The sequence below is a fragment of the Spermophilus citellus genome, assembly GCF_964194105.1.
Source record: "Spermophilus citellus genome assembly, chromosome: 10".
NCBI lineage: Eukaryota > Metazoa > Chordata > Mammalia > Rodentia > Sciuridae > Spermophilus > Spermophilus citellus.
In genome coordinates, this window is record NC_138197.1 from 8,530,569 (window position 1) to 8,551,622 (window position 21,054).

Below are 21,054 nucleotides of genomic sequence, written 5' to 3' on the forward strand. Positions count from 1 at the left end.
GGAACACAAATGAGCCCACAGGAGACACAAAAGCACCACCAAATAAATACTTAAATATGGAACAATCATGTGGCCTTTATTTCCTCACTTGTAAAATGAGTCACATCCAATCCCTAGTTACTATGATACCAAGATTTTACAATTAATTTATAATCCAATTAATAGAATCTTGATGTTTATATTTTCAAAGCTACAAAACAAACTGAAAAAAATGACAGTCTTTGTATCCAGATATTATTTCAGACTATTCCATCATTTATTCACTTCTAAAGATAAATCACCAATAATAAAGAAAACAACAAATTCTCATTTTAAATAATTTTATTTTTCAAAATTTTCTAACACATGGTGTTAGAAAACTGAATTTTGGCACCATGATTAAAAACTTCAAGTTTAACCTTTAAATTAAAAACAGTAGCTACAAGAAGGACATTTACACCTCACTCAGAGAAATGGTAATAAATGAAGTCAACAAATTTGGAAGGGGGTTAGAGTAAGGTAGAGAAGAACTCACAGATTAAAAAGGATAAAACAGAGATCACAGTTAGAAGGAAAAAAATGAATAACCCTCCCCAAAAAGATTAAGAAGAGAGACAAAGGGAAAAAGGGAAGAAGCCAGGCTCACTAACTTTATTTTCCTGATAAAAAATTCAAGTACTTAAAAAGTTTTATAAAAATCATAAAATGCGACTAGTCTCAAAAATTTTTTTTCTTTTTCTTTACCATTTTCTACATTAAAAAAATGAAACTAACAAAAACTCTGTTTTGACATAAGGACACTTGCGGATTTTAGATCTGGTGTCTACTTAATATTGCCCACTTTAGATGGTCCATGGGAAGGAATATGGGGTTTAATTTCTAATACAAATGTAAAATCATCTAATGCTCTAGAAAAAAAATGTTTCTAATGGATTTGCTCTTTGGTTGTATTTCCACTGTTTTTTGAGAAAAACATTGTTATTTTCTTTGTATCATCCCATAACTACTAGAGCAAGGACCTGAATAGGTGGTCAAGAAAGAACTTACATAATTGCACCCAAATTTAGTTAGAATCAGTTTCCCCAGGTTTCAAAACCCAGGTTTTCAAAACTTTCCATTCATATCCATTCGTTCTACATTTCCCTTACATGTTGATAAATAAAATTCTTCTCAGGCTCCTCTTAAATAAGAAAACATTATTAGGATTATTTGTTACTTGTACATTTGTACCTGAATATTTTATCAACTTGAAACACAAATCCAGAAAATTGTCATTATTCTCAGAGACAGTAAAGCATAGAAATAAATATTTTCTTTTACTTTTTTTTCTTTTTTTTTCTTCTTCAATCTGTGTTTTAAGGCTCAGAGCAGACATTAAGAAACATCAAACAACTCTTTACAAAAAGTGTTTTGAATGTTTGGCCCAAAGTGAAGTTGTTCTGTTGAAGTTATTTAAATATTCCTCTCATCTTCTCAAGCACAACTTCAAAGATGTGTTCGTGCCAGTCATCCATTCCAGAAGAAAATTCAATTCAATAAAAAGTAAATAACTTAGGGATCTATAAATGACACTGCAATGTATCTTGTTCCATTTTTAACAGGAAGTCCTTCATGCAAATGGGTAAGTCTCCCAGGGTGCATGAAGCTCCAACCCTTTCGAGGTGATTCAATAGAACAGTTGTATCTTAGAAATTTGCATCCACCTCCCTGAAATGTAAAAAAAAAAAAAGAAGTATCTGCTTATTATTTTCAATTTTTAACCAGCGTTAAAATTTCAAATTATGCCATCTTAGCAGAATCTTAAAAAGAAACAGGTAAATCCCTCTTGATAACACCATATGTAGTTAGAAAACTCTACAGATGAGTCATACTTGCCTGAAAATCTTCTCCCACATTATTGAGAGCAATATTGATAGTAAACGTTGAAGCGTCATGGTGGGGACGTAGAGACCGCTGTCTATCCGGGGAGAATTTTACTACGAAATTCAATAGTGCAAACCCCTAAAAAAGCAAAGTCAGTCAGGAGATATGTTTAACAATAAAAACATAAAAAAAGCTTATTCATGTAGAATGTGGCAGGGAGCATGCAGGAGGCGTGGGAGGATAACTACCTTTGTATAATAGCCTGCAAAGACCTTCAGTGTAACAGGTGCAATAAACTCCCGGATAAAATGAAGCCATACATTCTCCAGATCAATTTGCTTCATGTGGATATCATCAGTCGGGACATTTTCATAACCGCCAGATATACGGCTATCCTGGAAACAGCATTGACGCACACCATAAAGGGGAGCCCGTGTGTAATTCACATTACCATTATCTTGGTATTTTTTTATAAACACAGCTCATAATAGACAATAAAAATAACAGTTGCTCAGTTGTAGTGTACCATCTGCTTTAATTATAAAATGGTCAAAATTACTCAGATAATACAGCTTTGCAAATGTATTGGTGATGAAGCAAATTATTGCAGAGTCACTAGACCCCTTTCCTACCATATTAAATGTATACGTGAGGTTTAATGATACAATTACTAAAACAGACTTTTCAAAGCCTCAAATTGGCTCTAAAAAATGACTTTGTATTATGACTCTCTGAGGTCCTAGCTGCCTGATGGGCATGCATTCCGCATATATGTGTCCCCTGGATTATAAACTACCGGAAAACAGGTTTTCCCCGCTGTGACCCTTGCTTTCGTTTTATGAAATCCCAAATCTTTCAGTGATTTTCTTCCATTATCCCTCAACACACTGACTTCAAGTTCCTCCTAATATTTCAGACTTTTCTCTCCCTCATCAAGTAAGTAGCTGGGGTGATGTTAACTGGGTGGAGGTAGTGATATTCCAGAGTAACTCATTACAATCCCTGGCCTCTGAGGGTTTTCAGGGGAAAAGCAACACATGGAACCCACACCCGTAAAATTCACTGCCAAGTCTTCACACATGAACATAAATGCAAAGCAGGATTACACTGAGGGCATTCAAAACAATCCTCCTTTCCATGTTTACCAACCAAAAAAAAAAAAGTTTGCATTAGCATTTTCACTGCAGGGAATAAAAGGTGATCTTAGAGAAGAAAGACACCAGTCATTACAGACATGTCTTACCTAATGCAACTCCAGCATAGGGACACTGGCCCTTACAGACCACACTCTGCAATTACATGCATAAATGAGAAACTGGGGCCCAGACAGATAACTGACTTCTTAGGTGTTAAAGGATCAGCTGTCCTCAAGACAGACTGAAAAGAGCATTCTCCTGATGGCCTGGCCCGCTCAGTTAGGCCAAGGACACAGTTAGAATATATCCCTTCTGAACTTGAATATCTACCCCGACCTTCCCCAAACAGACACACATTCTAGCTCTTTGTGTGAAACAGTAACTTACATGATGTTTCCCCCCAGACCACTGGCCATAGTGCTCCATTTCTTCCACCAATTCATCACAGGCTTTTTCAGAAAATATGGGGAACCAAAAGACATCTGGACAAGGCTATAAAACATGGCGCCACCATTAGAAGACATAATAATATCTGTGTCTTAAAACGTTTAAACAACTCTTTGATATGTATAAAATTTTAAGCATTTAAATGACAAGAAAATATCGTCATAGTTTAATTTTTCTTTCTCTAGATACATAAGATAATGGCATATCTCGGAAATGAGGATAGCTTATACTTGGAGAATAAGGTATGAGCAATAATTTTGAACACATCTAAAAGAGAGTTCATCTTTAAAAAGTTCTCTCAGAGAAAAATCTCTTAGAAAGAGAGCCCAATGTCTTTCAAAGTTAAACGTTTATTGAAAGAATTCCATACCAGAGATCTTTCAATGATTCCTTATTTTGAGAGGTATCATAAAGCCAGAAAATTTAGGACCATTTTTTTTCCAAAAGTGTTATCTTAAAATATATTGTTAAATCTCAATTTTCACATCTGTAGGATTCCAAGGCTGCAGAGCTGCCAATAAGCTATGTGAATTTTACCCAAAGGCCAGTTTCTCTAATTTCACAATTTCCACTAAAGTAATATTACACTAGAAATGCTTTCTTCTGGAAAATACAGCAAAATGCTCTATACGTCATAGTAGCTATTAATACAAACCTGTTCAACTATGTTTTCTGTGAAAATTTTTGGATAATCACGGTTTATATACTTTTCCTTCCAGTCCTATCAAAAAAAGAATTGTACATATTAACACAAATATCTTTTTCACAAATACTTCACTGGCAAATAAAAATTATGTACTTTTTATAAATTAAACAACTTAGAAATGGCTGTGTATATTCAACAGAACAGGAATTTTCAGAAACTAAGTTTATATTTCAATTTTTGCCTAATTCTGTATGTGCTCACATCATTCCAGGAAACTTTTTTTTTTAACTTATTAGTTTCATGCTTCAGAATATTAAGACTTTAATAATTTTACAATGACTAGTTTTAGGAATGATTAAATGTGTGGCATTTAAAAATTAAAAATAGGGCTAGAGGTTCAGCTCTATGGTTGAGCACATGCTTAGCATGCTTAAGGCCTGGGGTTCAATCCTCAGGACCAAAAAAAAAGGATAAAATAAGGAACAAAATTGTACCAATAAATAATAGCAAAAAACCATTAGTGAATTAATTAACTAGGGTCTCATTCAACTAACAAGGTTAAGAATTAGGTCCTTATATTGAAAATGGTTCCTCTTCATCTAATTCAGAAATTTTATTCTCTTTGACCAATCTCTGGCATAATTGAGAAAGTTTATGATGAAATATGGAGTGAATTAGGTAACTCCTCAATATCTTCTTAAATGCATTTAGACACTTGAAAAATTTTTAATTTTCTTTTTTATAAAGTACAAATATGGGAAGTCACAGCATAAGCAGAGACTCTAAATAATTCTAATAAAAACATGTTTCCAAAAATATTTATATTAAATATATCTCTGAGGCTGGATTTTGGCAGAGCAGATGATTTATATCATGCTAATTTTATATGCCATTCTTCATTTTGTATGTTTATATGGAGCCTGTTTTTGATGTGGAGAAGCCAAAGCTATCTTCAAATTCTTTAAGGAATGTCATTTATACATAGTGTAAAAATATGATGATCTATTTTCTGTATTATTTCATTATTTCTCTAATATTTATTCATTTTTTAATTCTAAAATTTGAGAAAAATTAAATATAAATAGTCAAACATGAAATTTAAATTTTGTTCCTATGCATCATTTTTTTAAAAATTTCTTTAAAGTTTATGGAAAACAAAATCCCCAAGAATTTTACATTTGGGCATTAATAATAACGTTTCGTTTTAGGCAAACTTTCAAGTCATTGAACAAATTGTGATTGTACTAATTTCTTAGGAATTCTGATGATGGGTCAATCACTAATTATTTTGTCATGAGACAGCACTCAGCATATCCACAATTAGACTAATGTTTCAAAAAAACAAAGAAAGCCATAGAAAGAAAAGTCATTGCTGTTCAGTTCTGACATTTTCATCCTATCCTCTCCAGAGACTGGAACTCTTACACAGAGGTGCAATTCAGGATATAATTTAGGGCATCTTACCAGGAAGCTAACCTGCTATCTGAGGAGCCAAATAATTCTACACTCAAAACATTAAGAGATTCAATAAAATATGAATTCTACCCTCACATAAAATAGACCTCTTTTCAATTCTATTCCCATGAATGATAAAGACATACAGCTAAAACGGGGCAAAAGTACTTTAAAAATACCAAAATGTCAAAAAACATTCTTTCTCTATTCAGGAGAGTATAAATTTACCATTTCTGGAACTCTCCCACAAAATAAAAGACAGTTTTCATCAGGTGAAGTGAGTCTTGGTAACTGAAAACTTTTACTATTGCCAGGAGGAAAATCTTCAAAACAGCAGAGTAAGAGAACATGTCCCTTGAATAAATGTGTGGAGCTTACGAAAAGAAAGAAATCATTATAAAGCAAAAACAGAAGCTTTTTACTATCTGATGAAATCTTTAAGAAAACAAGAACAGACTTTAGAAAGTAAATCCTTTCTTCAACTTAAGACTTTCTTTTACGTTGAAAGAGCTTACTCCTCAATTTTCTCTGGCTCTCTCAGGTGTACATTCACAAAACTGTCAAAACGGATTAACAAAATCATGAGATACTGTGTATTTTCCTTAGCTAATTCTTGAATTTTCTTCCTGAAAATCAGAATATTATACAGAAACTATTTGTCAACTTTTCTCTGAAATGGTGATTAAAGATTGTATAGAACTTTTGAATATATAAAACAGAAAATATGAGAAACCAAAGAAACTGATAATTAAATTCCTCAAGCCTAAAATAGATCTTTATGACACAAGTTCTTGGTAAAGTTTAGATCTACTCTATAGATCATTAAATAAAATTAACTATTTCATTTTTTAAACGCCTCTTATCACATTTTCGTATTATTAGCCAACTAGTTTATGTCCAGTTAGACTTACAGGAGAATAAGTAATAAAAGAAGTTGAATATGAAACACATACCACAGGATTTTCAAACATCTGCCAGAGGTCATTGTTATAATGGGAAGTGTTGTAATTAGCAGTGGATAGTAGTCATCCAAATTCAAGTCTATTAGAAATGTACATAAACACACCCTATATGCCAAAAAATAGGAGTGTTAATCTTAGAGGAAGGAACAAAATATAAGTTTAACCATAGAAAAATATATAGTATGGTATATTAATTTCAACTTTTATAATTTCATTCATAAACATGCATTTTATTTTTCAAGTAAAACGTGCATGATTTAAAATAAAAGAAAGAAAATTTGGATTATAATTCAGACACCACACAAAACTAACAGATAGCACTGACACTCAACTGAAAAAAGGAAGATGAATGGATTGTTTTTATGCCTTTCTCTTTGATCCTAGATGGAGACATCGGGGAAAAAAATTCCTGTTTGAAAGCAGAAATATTTTTGAGACAACAAAATGCAATGGGTTAGACCTTCTTTTGGCTTCTTTCCCTTTCAAAGAAGACAGTGTTACATTTTTAAACAAGAATTAAAAATGTCATTAGTGCATCAGTGTATTTCATTCTTTTGTTGTTCTAATGTTTAAAGACAGAACACAAAACTTAGTCATGCATTATAAAGGCAGCTAAAAAAAAAGGGCGTTTCATATCCTTGCCATAAACCAAATAAACATGGCAAACACAACTTATGCAAGGACATTGATTTTTATACCTGTTTTAGTGGTAAAAGGGTTAGCGATCAATAAAATAAATCAAGAAGAGCTCCCAAGTCTCATTTCTTTAATCAAGATGCACTGTATATCCACCTCTACCTCTTCTCCCTGTCACCCACCAAAATAAAACCCAAAAGAACGAGTGCAAAAAACTTGGGTTTAACTTTTTCAACTGTCAACTATAAAATATAAATCAGCTCAAAGATCCAAGTGTTAACTTCCAATATCCTGCTCAAAATCACACAGATCATACACACACACACACACACACACACACACACACACACACACATTCAGATTAGTAACCCATGAACACCAACATTATATAAAGCTAAATGCAAAGAAGGTTCTTAAATAAACTTTAATTCTATGCAATTTACCATATTTAATATTAATTACATAAACAAAAAAATAAATAAAAATAACACCTTTGGGGGGCTGAGCATTTGGAATGTTTCCGGAGTAGGGGAGTCTTTTTCCCTTTGTAAAGTCTAAGATGAAGAGAAACATTGGGTAAGTTGACTGCACACCCACTTTCTTGGGTATTCTTTGGTTAAAAAAAAAAAAAAAAAGCGGCTCTTGATGAAAAGCTGACATTCTGACATGTCCTTCACAGACAACATGCAGAACAAGCAAAGCTTATAGCGCACACAAAGAAACATGTCCAGCCTTTTCTTTCCATTTTTTGGGGGGCGGGGAGTCAAACACACATCCAAGCTCATTTCTAAGCAAAATTCATTAGAGACATATTTAAGACAAAGGAAAAAATAAATAAGATGCCATTCCGGGATGCGCTGTTGAGTGAAACCAGCCAAATGTGAGCACAAAATACAATCACAGGTACTGAGAATATTCAATAATAACAAGGCACATAGATTTTTAGGAAAAACAAACAAATTCAAACAAATCATGCTTTGTTAAAATAAGAAAAAAATACTTGCCAACTTTTCTGATTTTTCTTAAACCACAAATACTTATATAAATTAGGGACTAAGGTATATCTCGATCATTTCTAAAATAGGAAATTATATAAATTCATTTTTAAATGTCCTGAAAAGGCAAGCTATTACATATAATTGTTTAATATTTATACTGACATTGTATTTGTAGAACAGCAATGTATCATTAATTTTTGACATCAGATTAAATATTCTACTTATTTCGACCTTTTTTCTAATTCTGTGATAAGGAACCTCTTTTGTTGATGTTGTTCTTTTTAATTATACATGACAATGGAGTCTATTTTGATATGTTTGCACAAATATGAAATACATCTTATTCTAATCGAGATCCAGTTTTGGTTTGTACATGGTGTGGAGTTTCACTGTGGTGTATTCATGTATGTACAAAGGACACTTATGTCAGATTCATTCCACTGTCTTTCGAAGAATATGAGGTTGAGAACTACAGAATACACCCAGCTAGAAAAAAATGCAGGCACCACCTTCTAAACATCTTAAATATGTAATGATTATTTCATCTAATAAACCTTATTTAACTAATTTTAACTAGGATGAATGAAAGCTATAAAACTTCAATTACAAGAGAAGATGTATTCTTAAGACCAAAGCTGATCCATAAAAATTCCATCTTCATTATTAAATCTTGCTGTGATGGGTATGAGTTAGCCTCAATTAAAATTTTCAAACCACTTCTACAGGTTAATGTTTAAAAATAATACCTCCAAACTACTCTCAACTTTTTCAATGCAGTACCAAAAAAATTGGCTAGTACTTACAAATTAGAGAGGGAAAAAAGGTATGAAAACACAACTGGCCAAGCAAGTTGTCTCATGAAAACATTCAAGCAAGCAGCCACTTGTGCATCTTACCATTTCTCTAGCATTTCGGCAAAGAGCCATAACAGGATCTAGTTTATCACGAACAAAATAATTCCTTTCATTCATCTCTGAACGGAGCGTTTTTCCTTTAATTAAGTACACATTAGCCATGTATGGGACATTCCATATTCCTCTGAAAGTAAAAAAGACACTCCAAAATACCAGATACAAAAATATTTACATTTTTCTTATGTTTTTAAAACAAATGCTTTGTGTGCATTTAGATTTTGCATATATAAGTTATACAATCAACACACAAACACATTTATTGATACTTAACATACATTAAAGATTACTTGGTAGACATACGTTTTATGAGATTGAAGAGACAAATGACTCTCTAACTTCAATTTAAATAGGGTGATATCTGCTTGGCATTTTTGTCTGTTGGGTCACAGCTATGGCAGTAGGATCATAATATTTTGTTTTATAGAATGTTTCTATTTGTGATTGAAAAGTTTGATAGAGAAACAGACACAAAGAGCAGTGGTGTGCTAGAGCTTGCTCACACTGGCCCCTAGAGCTGACCGTTAGTTCCAAGTCAATGGTTTGTGATTTCACTTCGCAAACTTGACATCAGACAGGACAGTAGTATTTATACCATGGAAATGGAAAACACTAACATTGGGTAATTCCCCCATTCCCGAGAGCCAGCTGTTACTGACACACCATGGAGTAGAGCCTAAAATTCCCCTAAATTATATTCTCTTGAAGAATAGTAAACTGTGTCAAATCTTTTGAGAAAAAGGAAGATGTGAAGAAATACAGCTGAAGTCTGTGAGTGTTGGGAGTCTCTCCCATGTCATTCTTTCCAACACCTACCTCCTCACCCTGGACATGACTCATTTCCTAGGAATGAAATAAGAATAGTTTTGCCTGAAGGACTCTGCCTGCTGCTTTTAGAAAAGAGAAAGGGAAGATCTTGACCCAGAAGATGGAATTGGACATTCAAGAAATAGAATTTGTCTTATTAGATCAGCCTGAAATAAAATGATCTCAAGAGGTATGCAATATGTTAGCTGAATTCAGAAATTAACCATGGCTGGAGTGTGCAGTGTCTCTGTCTGAAGGGAAAGTGCAAATACACATATGTACATCCTGAGTCATCATTCCTTCTCCCAGTTCCTAGACAGGAAGTACCCTATAACATGAACTGGATCAAATACCTCTGCCAGATTCTTACACTTGAGACCACAATGACAGGAAGATGACACAGAAAATCACCAGTGTCTGCAGCAAAAACAATGGCATACAACCAGAAACCACTGACATGAACTCTCTACTCTGTGTCTGTTTCCCTTCAGCTGTCCCCATGAGTCATATCAGACACATGCATATAGATCATCTCAGAGTCAGTATAAGTACTTTGAAGCAATAAACTATGATCTTAATACAGTTTTCTTAACATTTTCATGCTTTTTAATTACAGCAAGCAAAAGCCTTTATATCATCCAAAATTAAAGTTTTTATACCAATTAATATTTTCACAAGCAAAACATCTTTTCATACAAATCTTTCCAAACAAAAAGGTAGCCTTTTTAAAAATAGCTCTTCTTTTTAATTATGAAAATGTTTCTCCTTTTCATTTGGTCTGACATGTTTAAAAGTAAGGCAAAATGCAAAACATCTCAGTCCACCGTCTGTATGGAAAAAAAAAATATGGCATTCTTCTCTGTATTGGTTTAAACCCATTTCAATTGTGATAATTTTTAGTTAAAAAAAATATCAACCAGCGTCCCTGAAATAAATACCATTCATGGAAACATTCTGCAGCATGTATATTCTTGCCAGTACTTAGAAATGGAAATTAGATATTGGTGAAGAAGGCTGGTAGAAGATGAACTATTTCACATTAATCTCTCTCTCTCTGTGTGTGTGTGTGTGTGTGTGTAGGAGTATTAGAAAGTTTTGGTTTTCTGTGTTCTTGTTGTGTGCTTATATATAAAATTTAGAAGCTTATATATGAATTTTTAAAAGTTGTGTAAAAGTCAAAGAAACTCTTAATCACAATTATTAAATAAATCAACTAAACTAAATTCCCTTTCCAATACTAAAGAGTATTACTCTGATATCTATCATAAGATACACACATTAACCATACATTGTCTCTTAGTATATCTTTAATAATGACTCTGTTCCTTTAAAGATTCAGAAATTCTAAAACAACTTTTTAAGATATTAAGTTTTACATGAATATTTCAGAATCCCAAGTGGTCCTCAAATTTCCATTAAACAAACAGCAAAAAAAAATGATACGTAAAAAATCTGAAGTACGTTAACACGTCCATATTTCTAGACTATAGTATTATACGATAGAAGAGTAAATCAAGTAACATACACTCTGTTCCCTTGAACGATGTCCACGTAATCCTCAGATCGGGCGTAATAGCCATCAGGACTCAAAGCTCCCCAGAAGTTGGACCACAGCTTTCCATGACGTGTGACAAGGGGAGCGATGATCTTTCTAAAGGGAGATCAATCAATATCATTACCTATTGTTAAATTGCCACGGGTTACATGTTCTGAGCTTAACATGACACATAACACAATAAAGACCATTTAACATACATGTGGCTCACCTGAAATAAAAAATAAAATAAAAAGAGAAATTTCTTCCCAATATCTTTTCTTACATGGGTACCTGCTAGTTTTCAAACACAGTTTATCAAAAAGTGCAGCAAAAAAGGAAAATGTCATTTAAAATGTTGATAAAAATAATAAAAATTACTTTTAAAGGACTTTACATCCTAGAAACTACCTTATTCATATGGCTATTATTATATTTTTATTCCAGCATTTCAGAAATCATACTAATTGAGGTCAAATATTTTCCTTCTTATTAGGCAGACAGAGAAGCCCCTGGGGCATTCAGGTATCCAATAAATATTTGTTGAATAAAAAAAAGGAGGATGGGCTGAGACATTTGTACATAGTCCAGTTTTCCTAAAATTAAGTCCCAAATTACTTTTAGGTATGTTTCCATTTTTCGTGACTTTTAAAATGGGTTGTGGTTATTATAAGGCAACTCTGGCAACATGGAACATTTTTTCTGGTCCTTTATTTCAGAAAATAAAATAGAGGGTGACTGCCTGCAAAGGCCTGAGCATCCCCCTACAAAACTCATGCTGAAACTTAACCAGCACTGTGATGATGGTGCTCAGAGGAGGACTTTAAGAAGTAGTGAGGTCAAGGGTGCACCACTCCATGAATGAATGAAGGCCCTGGTCTTGGGAGTGCATTAGCTATAAATGGGGAGGGGGGGGAAGTCTGTGCTCTGTGTCCTCCCTCTCTCTCTCTCTCCCTCTCAAGCTCCTTCACCATGGGATGTCTTCTATCATGTTACAAAGGAGCAAGAAGGTCCTCAACAGATATAGCCCCTATGTCTTGGACTTCACAGCTCCAAGGCTGTGAGCCAAATAAACATGCATTATTTATAATTCGCCTAGTCTCTGGTATTTTGTTACAGCAGCAGGAAATGAATTAAAACACTACCCTAGTGTTCCCTTTCTCTACATAACAGGAAAGTGGTCCCTTTGAGACAAGTACACTTTAGGAGTTTAAAATGTACAAGCTTTTCATCTAGGGAAACTTAATTACAATGTTAATGTTTCCCAAAAAAGAAAACAAAACCTGAAGTTCCTCTAGAATTACTATCTATTTATTTAGTTATTTACTTTGGTACTGGTGAATAAACCCAGGAGTGCTCTACTACTGAGCTTTATCCCCAGTCCTTTTTTAAAGTTTATTTGGAGACAGAGTGTAGCTAAATTGCCCAGGGTGGCCCCAAACTGGCAATCCTCCTTCCCCAGCCTCCTGAGCTGTTGAGATTACAGCTGAGGACCATCAAATCCAGCCCCAATTACTTGTTAAATGCAGTGGTGCTTTATAAGAAAAGCTCACACAACTCCTCCAAGAAATTTTGGGGGCAACCATTCCCCACATAAAACCTCTTTCACAATACTCCAACCTTGTGATGATTAGTTGGGCTCTTTCTCTTACATGCACAAAAGTGAAATAAAATAAACATACACTGCTCAGTGTGGTGGCACAGGTCTTTCTGTAATTCCCATTACTCTGAAGGCTGAGGCAGGAGGGTTGCAAATTCAAGGCCAGTTGCAGCAACTTAGCAAAGTAAAATTTTTAAATTTTAAACAAGGATGGGAGATATAATTCAGTGATAGAGCACTTGCCTAGCATGTGAGAGGCCCTGGATTCAAATCCCATTATGACAAGCAATAATAATATTAAAATAATAAATTGTACATAATCACACAAAACAAAAATGTTGTTTTATTTTTCCCAGTTTTTTTTAATATTTAATTTTTAGTTGTAGTTATTTACATGTGGTGCTGAGGATCAAACCCAGGGCTCTACTGCTGAGCCACAAACCCAGCCCCAAATTTGTACAATCTTAATTTGTCAAATATACATCAATAAAATTAGGAAAAAGAAAAAAAAGAAGTTTATGGTGTATAGAAAACAATGTGATTTTCTCAGTCTACTAAACACAATCAGGCACATCCACAGTGATGGGGAATATTATCATTTTAATAATATAGTGATATCAAATCTTAGTACCTGTTTTGTTCAATCAAAACTTTTAAAGTCTTTGGATTTGTCAAGACGACATCTGCATCCAAACTAAAATAATAATCACACTTTTCATCCTGACGGCAAAAATCCCTGAAGTTGAAAATGAAAAGAGAGTTAGATAAAATAAATGTCTCTTGGTTGAAATATGTTAACATTGCATTTACACACAACATAAGGCTTCTCCAACACATTTTCCAATCAGAATTTAATTTTAAAATGGCCAACTTATTAACACAGACATTCACAGGTGAGTAAAAACTAAAACTGTAGGTCTGGCAAAATACATTTTAAGCCACTGAATTTTTTAAGGCATAAAACATCCAGTCCCAATGGTAATGTGCAGTTTAGTATCTAATGCTTTCTAATATTAGAGAAAATAATTTACCCCAATGGGTTTATCCTTATAATATTCTTTTCTCACCAATCAAAATATGTTCAGCATGTTCATGCACACACACACACACATGCACGCATACACACATGCACATATGAAATTTTGCATCACCCAGTTTTAAGTGAATCTTGTGATTTAAGTGTACGACACTTTAGTTATCAATACTTTTTAAACTTGATCTTCATGGAATTCTTTCTATGATGGTTACTCCCTATGTGCTTATCAGGAGGCCCTGAATGTGCTATCTGATTTTCTAGCTGGTCTCTAGTGTTATCAGCAGGAATTCCAAAGAACAAACTGCTCATGATACTACCAACACATGTGAATTCCCCATGTGATGGCTTTGGCATTTGGGGTTATCTCCTTCTTAGTTCTCAGTTCTGCCCCCTTACTGCTGGTCCCTCTTATCTGCTCTTAATGCTGTGTATCTCCATACTAGATTTTTTTTCTAAACAATTATCAGCCAGGACACCAGACAAGAAGATCTGTATTAATTATGAGAGAGAGAAAAAGAGAGAAAAAGAATAAGTTCCCAATGTGTATGCCAGACATTCTCCAATGGATGAACCATTAGTACTAGCATCTCTCTGTTTTTTTTTGTTTTGTTTTGTTTTGTTTTTTTTAGGGTTCTCTTTTCCTGCCTTTCCTGTCACCTCAAGCCTAGACAGAATCCATAACTCTGCCCCTGAGCTTCCACAGCATAAAGCCTAAGGGCCAGTATCAGACAGGAATATCTCCTGATGGGAAGGCGCCATGTCTTCATCTTATTATATTTGAGAATTCCTGATTCAGTAATTTTCACTGAATAAATGGTTGCTCTTACTCTGCCAGAGTAAGTATTAAAAGAAGTATTGAAAGAGCTAAAGAAAGGACCTATGATAGGTCTACTGAGGACTCTACTCCTGTCTAGATCATGAGCAATTGGAAAGTGGGACCCTCCTTTTCCCCCACAATTGAAAACATGGTTTTATCACATACAACCTTCATTGTCAAATGCAACAGGCATTGCCAAACAATTCATACTCTTCATTTATCTGAGCTTTTTCCTTTTTAATCTTGATCTGAAGTTCAGTTCATAGCTTAATTAAATATGTCAGCTCCTGTCATTAGAAGAAAACTGCCAGTAGCTCTGGTGGCTTTTTACACATAAATACACTCAAACTCAGAAGTCTAATAGGAGACTCCTGCTACTGTGTCCGTAGCACATGCACAAATATCTGACACTCCCATGGTTAGAAGATTAATTTGGAGAAACAATTGATTTTTCTTAAAGTTTCTTTAGTAAAATAATTTTACTTTTTAACGTAAATGTAATAAGACATACATTCCCATGTTTCTGGCTTCAGCTTGACTCAGATTTTCTTCTGGTCCTACTATTTTTATAGTGCTGATTTCATGTTTTGCTTTATCAAAAAACACTTTGATATCCTTTTCATGGTAAACTTCCTGTAACATATTTTAAAAATGAAAAATCAGAAAATAAGACAAGAAGATGGCTGAACTATGCATATGTAGAGAATGCTTCCAGAGTCATATATTCTAATAACTCACAATTCAGTTGCACAAGTTGATAACCATATTAAATATGCTATACTTCCTTATCCCCTAAATATCATATGAAGAATCTAAAATATTTATATATCAATATTCTCAAAGAAGAAGATACTTAAAAGATTTTAAGTGTCTACTCCCAAACAAGTCCTTACATAAATATTTAAATTCCCACACTGCATAAATACCTTAATCTTGTGTAATAAAAAATGTTTTTAACTCAAGAAGGAAAAAATAGCTTGCAGCCAGAAAATCGTAGATGTGTGTTCTAAAATATTCAGAAATGTCATTTAAATCTAATGATATTAATCTATCATATAATTACATTTTATAAAATAAAATGTTATAATATTCTTTGAAGCAGAGATAATAATTGTCTCAGCAAAACCTTATTGAAAATATAAATAATGGGAAAACCACTAATTTAGAAGTTATTTATTTAGTGTGATGCAAACATGCTAAAATTTGGATAAGAATATCTATATCCCTACAAAATTTTATTTTGTGGAAAGCTGATATTTTTCACAGCTTGTTAAAATCACTTATCACATAAAATCTACAATGTTCATCTTAAATAAAAGATTAAAAACTCCTGCCATCAAGGACTTTAAAAGCCCTATGAAAGCAGAGAAAATATACCAATACCTAAAAATAAAACATTTTCATGTAAGAACATACATTATAACACACGTCACAAGCAAATATTCAATCTTGCACACTTTTAAACTCATTGAAGCTGGCTTTCTGACAATTTAAAATTTTCTCTGGAAAAAATAAATGGATGGCTGACATGTAAATTGGGAAGAAAGACCAATGATAAACAAAAAGCATTGTGATAGAGAGGGAAATGGATTACTTCACAGCTATTGAGTTTTTCTACATGATGTTCAATACTGACTTTTAATAGGAAGGAGATAAATACATGGGACAATAACTGACAAAAATGTCTTTAAGCTTAGATTATATGTGGGAGGTATTTGGGAGGCTCTGGATATTTTTGAAGGAAATGACAATATCAACATCCCTTGGGAAAGAGCAGGCCATTGTGAGATTAATCAAAACCATACTCTATCTAGAATCTGTTTTGAGTTCTGATGTTAGGTAGTATCCCATGTTAAAAGTTAATTCTATAAAAGCAAGCAACAGAATTAATCAAAATGCAAAGCAACGTAAGGCCTTCTGACATATTCTTCATTATATATTAAGCTCAGCCACACAAAAATGGAATAACAATCAGCCATTTTCTCAAACATTGGCAGTTTTCTGTAGCTCAGTACTTTAAAATCCTTAGGTCCTAAAGAGAGAGAGCAGTAACTACTGCGGGGGGCGGGGGGGGGAAGAATTCCAATTTATTTAGAGCAATAAATTTTGTTAGACACACATAACAAATACTTCCCAAATAATTTCAAAATAAAATATCTATTCATCAAATACTTACTTTGTTATGAATGAAGAGTTTAAGTGCCTCTTTTGGGAAATCTAGTGTCAACAGTGTGTCCAGAAATCGAGGTAGAAAAGGGGTTGGTTGCTCGATAAAGACACCTATTGTTACATTTGGATAGACCTTTGTTTTACAGCAAACAAAAACAAATAGTTATTAATGTGGTTTTATTTTAAACTTTATTAAAATCTTATTCAGTAACACAGAAAAAATACTAGAATTTCAGTTCAAGATAATGTGCTAACTTTGAACTGCCCTGGGTGCTGGGGTTGTGGCTCAGTGGTAGAGCACTTGCCTTACACATGTGAGGCACTGGGATGATCCTCAGCACCACATATAAATAAATAAAGGTATTATGTCCATCTACAACTAAAAGAACTATAAATAAAAATAATTGCCTTATGGTAGTTCTCTCTCACTGGGGAAAAAGTCTCTGTCAAAATAATTTATCTGAAGCACATGCTGTATTTAAAGAGGAGACTATCCTATCTGCTGCACACATACAATTATGGATACAGTCTACTCTTCTGGTCAGTAATGGCCCTTCAAGAAACTTCTTCATATCTGAAGCTATTTTGATTCTGCATCTAAGCAGCCAGAATGGGGATTGCATTTTCCGTTTTGTTCACATGGCTCAAAATCAGACACTTAATCTGTAGCTCAAATAAATCAATCATGGAGGGCTTTATTTCTAACCTCGAATGTTCCCTTTTGTTTCATTCCACTAACAGGTTTTTACATTCTTTCATTGTTATATTAAATATGAGGAAAGCTATTTTTCTTTCATTAGTATATTTTATCTTAATGCATTCTATTTTAAACATTTTCTTAGATCCTCTTTAGGTATGTTTTAGTATACTGTTTATCCTTCATTCATCATACGAAAATTTCTCAAGTACCTATTGTATATGTTAGTATTTGTGATGGGCAACATTTAGAAAAAGGAACAAAAGTTCCTGGTTTGAAAAACTTACATCTAGATGGGGAAAGAGGAACCCAGTCAATCACCATGTACCGGTGCTAATACCAGAATGGTACGAAGGCTTCTTTATAACATCTTTTAAAAACTATGTCTTAAAGTTGGAAGTTAAGCATTACAGGATTTTTATTTCCATTTTTATTATTTTCTCCTGTCTTGGGGATTGAGCCCAGGGACTCAGGGACGCTAGGCAAGTGCTCTAGAACTGACTTACTTACCCAGCCTAAAGAATACAGATTTTCTTTTAATACCATATGTGTTGTGTCCTTATATGCATGTCTGTATTATAACAATATTTGCTGGCACAGAAGTACCTTGTACACTTTAGACTTCTTTTGTCTATTAACTTGTTAACTCATCAAACCTTTAATCCAGTGATTTATCAACACACCAAGATATTTATTATTAAATGAATAAATACAGAAAAACTAAAAACATCTACCCTCTAAGAGTTCTCTATATAATGAGGGGAATAAGTAAAATGTAGATCCCAACCCTCTCATCAAAAGTAGATCATACCTCTCTCATGCATTTTGTTCAATTTCATAACGGCCTTCGAGGTTATTTATTATCCCAAATTTACACGAGGAAAATGGGATTTGGAAAAGTTAAATATTCAGAACACATAAATTAGTAAAGAGCTGAGCTTCTACACATTACAGCTCAATTAATCTGTTTATTTTTATATAATAATGATGACAATAGTTCAGTTTATTAAAATTATATAAAATGTACACTTAAAATGTTATTTTATATATTTCTCATATAGATGCATCATAAATTTGTGTAAAATTTCATTTAACCTTCTTACCAACCCTCTGGGATGACCACAATTACTTTTACATACAAAGAAATTGCCTGTGGCTCGTACTTAAAATTATGCTACACTTGGGAACTTAGCTTCCCACACACAATTTTAATTTGTATACACTACTGTATAATACTACACATAAAATGCACAGATTTTTTGTTTTGCATTTAGAAATAGTTTTTCCTTCTAGTATATTTAAACAGGCTGTCAGAAACAACAGCATAAGAATCAAGTGACCTACTTCTACATGAAAAAAAATTAAAAATAAAAATATTAATATAAATATTTTCTGTCTTTGCACCAGAAACTGTACACAAAAGGAAACAAAACAGATAAAAAGCATTAATTCTTCTTCCAAAGAACATTACTTTCTGCAAAATAGATCAAGACAAATTTTTAAACATCTTCATGATGCAGCCTCATTCAGAAATATCCTGGCAGTCTTTCCAGATAGGAAACATTCAGTTTGTGATTTGAAAGACTGGCCAAAAAGTTTTATTTTCAAGTAAAACAGGGTTTTATTCAGAAGCTCCTAAATGTAGACAAGTTAGTCTTTATCCTCCCTTCAGACGGTGAATTAAATAGAAATTATTTAATTCAGAAGCCTGAGTACATTAAACTGAAAATATTCTGTGTTTGCACAGACCCATGAAGTATCAGAAGTATATTCCCGGGAGTTTTCTATTGGCTTATATTGCTTTTACTTAGTGGGCATGCTGGAGATGGTCAATAAACCTAGGTTGAATGAAGGGGAAAATCAGCCTTAATGGTAAAATCACTCTGTAGAATCCAATTGTTCATGCTCATAATATTCTTCCAAGTTACTAGAGCAATTTTGTGAAAGAATAATGTTAGTACAGGATGTTCTAAAATTGCTCTGTCAAATGATAGAACAAGGGATAAAAATGTGTTATGGTCAAATAATAAACTTTTTCCAATTGCTTGGATATAAGCAATAAATTATAGCTACAATTCACTGTGAAATATCCACAAGTAACACCAAGCTTGGTGTATAGTATGACATCCAGGTAAAACTGTGCATGATATTCGGGGCATGGTGGCACACGCCTACAATCCCAGAGTTCAGAAGGCTGAGGTAGGAGGACAGCAAGTTCAAGGACAGCACCAGCAACTAAGCAAGGCCCTCAGAAACTTAGTGAGGGCCTGTCTTAAAATAAAAAAATAAAAAGGTCTGGGGTGTGGCTCACCGGTAAAATGCCTCTGTGTTCAATCCTCGGTACCAAACAACCAAAACAAAAAAACAAACACAAAAACTATGAAGCATCAGTAGCACAGAGCCTAGAGCTCCGTTACCTAAATTCACATCCATGCTTCATATTTGTCCCTATGCAAGTTACTTGTTACTTTTATGTACTTCAATTTTCTCATCTGTAAAAATGAATCACTAGTACTACTTTAGGCATTTACGGTGTTTAAATGAGTTAGTTTGTAAAATACCTAGAACAGTCCTTAGTTAGATAATCATGTTATTTTTGACATGATCAAATCTAAAACTCATGCACAGATAGAATTAATCAATAAAAATTCCAAAGCAGTGTAACTCAATGCTTTGACCATACCAACAAACTAAAATAACACAAGAGCAACTAATCATTAGTTTAGGTATTAAAAATCAAGTCCCTTTTGCTGAGTTCAGCTATTACCTGACTTTGTCTTCAAAAACAGTTCAGGAACACTAATCAAGAAATTTTCTGAATCACTGTGGCTTAACATTATAAGCCCATTACCTACTATACAATCAAAACTACATAATAATTTGCCTTTTTTCCCCTACAAATCACTGCATTTTCGCACAATGCACTTTTTATTACTCCTTTTCACAGTCCATTCTACTTACGTCAACTGCAGATAAGTCAATTGTATCAAATTCACAATGAGTGCAGCCACTATCCTGTGTCCATGAATTAGGCACATAGTTTCCAAAATAATTCAGGAGAATCTAGTAAAGGATAGGAAATGAGATGAAAAAAGTTAAGTCTTACCCATCAAAGTGCTTTCATTCTATAGTCATCTAACTTCAAAGAGTGTTTTCTGCACTAGGTACATGTCTTTAGTTACTCTATCAATATTTATCACTTAGCGTGCACAATAAACAGTAATTTTGTCAGACTGAACCATTAGGCAGGGCAGGCTATGTCTAGAAATGTCAAGATATGGTACAAATCATGAAGGTCATTTTAGTTCATATAAGGAACAATAATGGAAAAGATAAAATAAAAATATGTCAAACAATGAAA

At 33.5% G+C, this 21,054-nt stretch overlaps 1 protein-coding gene across 1 annotated transcript in view; it reads right to left on the reverse strand.

Moving 5' to 3' along the window:
• Positions 1 to 227: 227 nt before the first annotated feature.
• LOC308658983 (procollagen-lysine,2-oxoglutarate 5-dioxygenase 2-like) overlaps positions 228 to 21,054 on the reverse strand; it is a 92,966-nt gene continuing 72,139 nt past the window's right edge. Inside the window, 14 exon segments of the mRNA XM_081311942.1 lie at positions 228 to 1,686; positions 1,855 to 1,980; positions 2,091 to 2,237; positions 3,366 to 3,470; positions 4,081 to 4,146; positions 6,480 to 6,551; positions 6,555 to 6,593; positions 7,616 to 7,678; positions 9,019 to 9,160; positions 11,366 to 11,491; positions 13,606 to 13,710; positions 15,339 to 15,460; positions 17,004 to 17,129; positions 20,655 to 20,756. Coding sequence (XP_081168068.1) covers positions 1,531 to 1,686; positions 1,855 to 1,980; positions 2,091 to 2,237; positions 3,366 to 3,470; positions 4,081 to 4,146; positions 6,480 to 6,551; positions 6,555 to 6,593; positions 7,616 to 7,678; positions 9,019 to 9,160; positions 11,366 to 11,491; positions 13,606 to 13,710; positions 15,339 to 15,460; positions 17,004 to 17,129; positions 20,655 to 20,756 — 1,497 coding nt within the window. The 3' untranslated portion in view covers positions 228 to 1,530.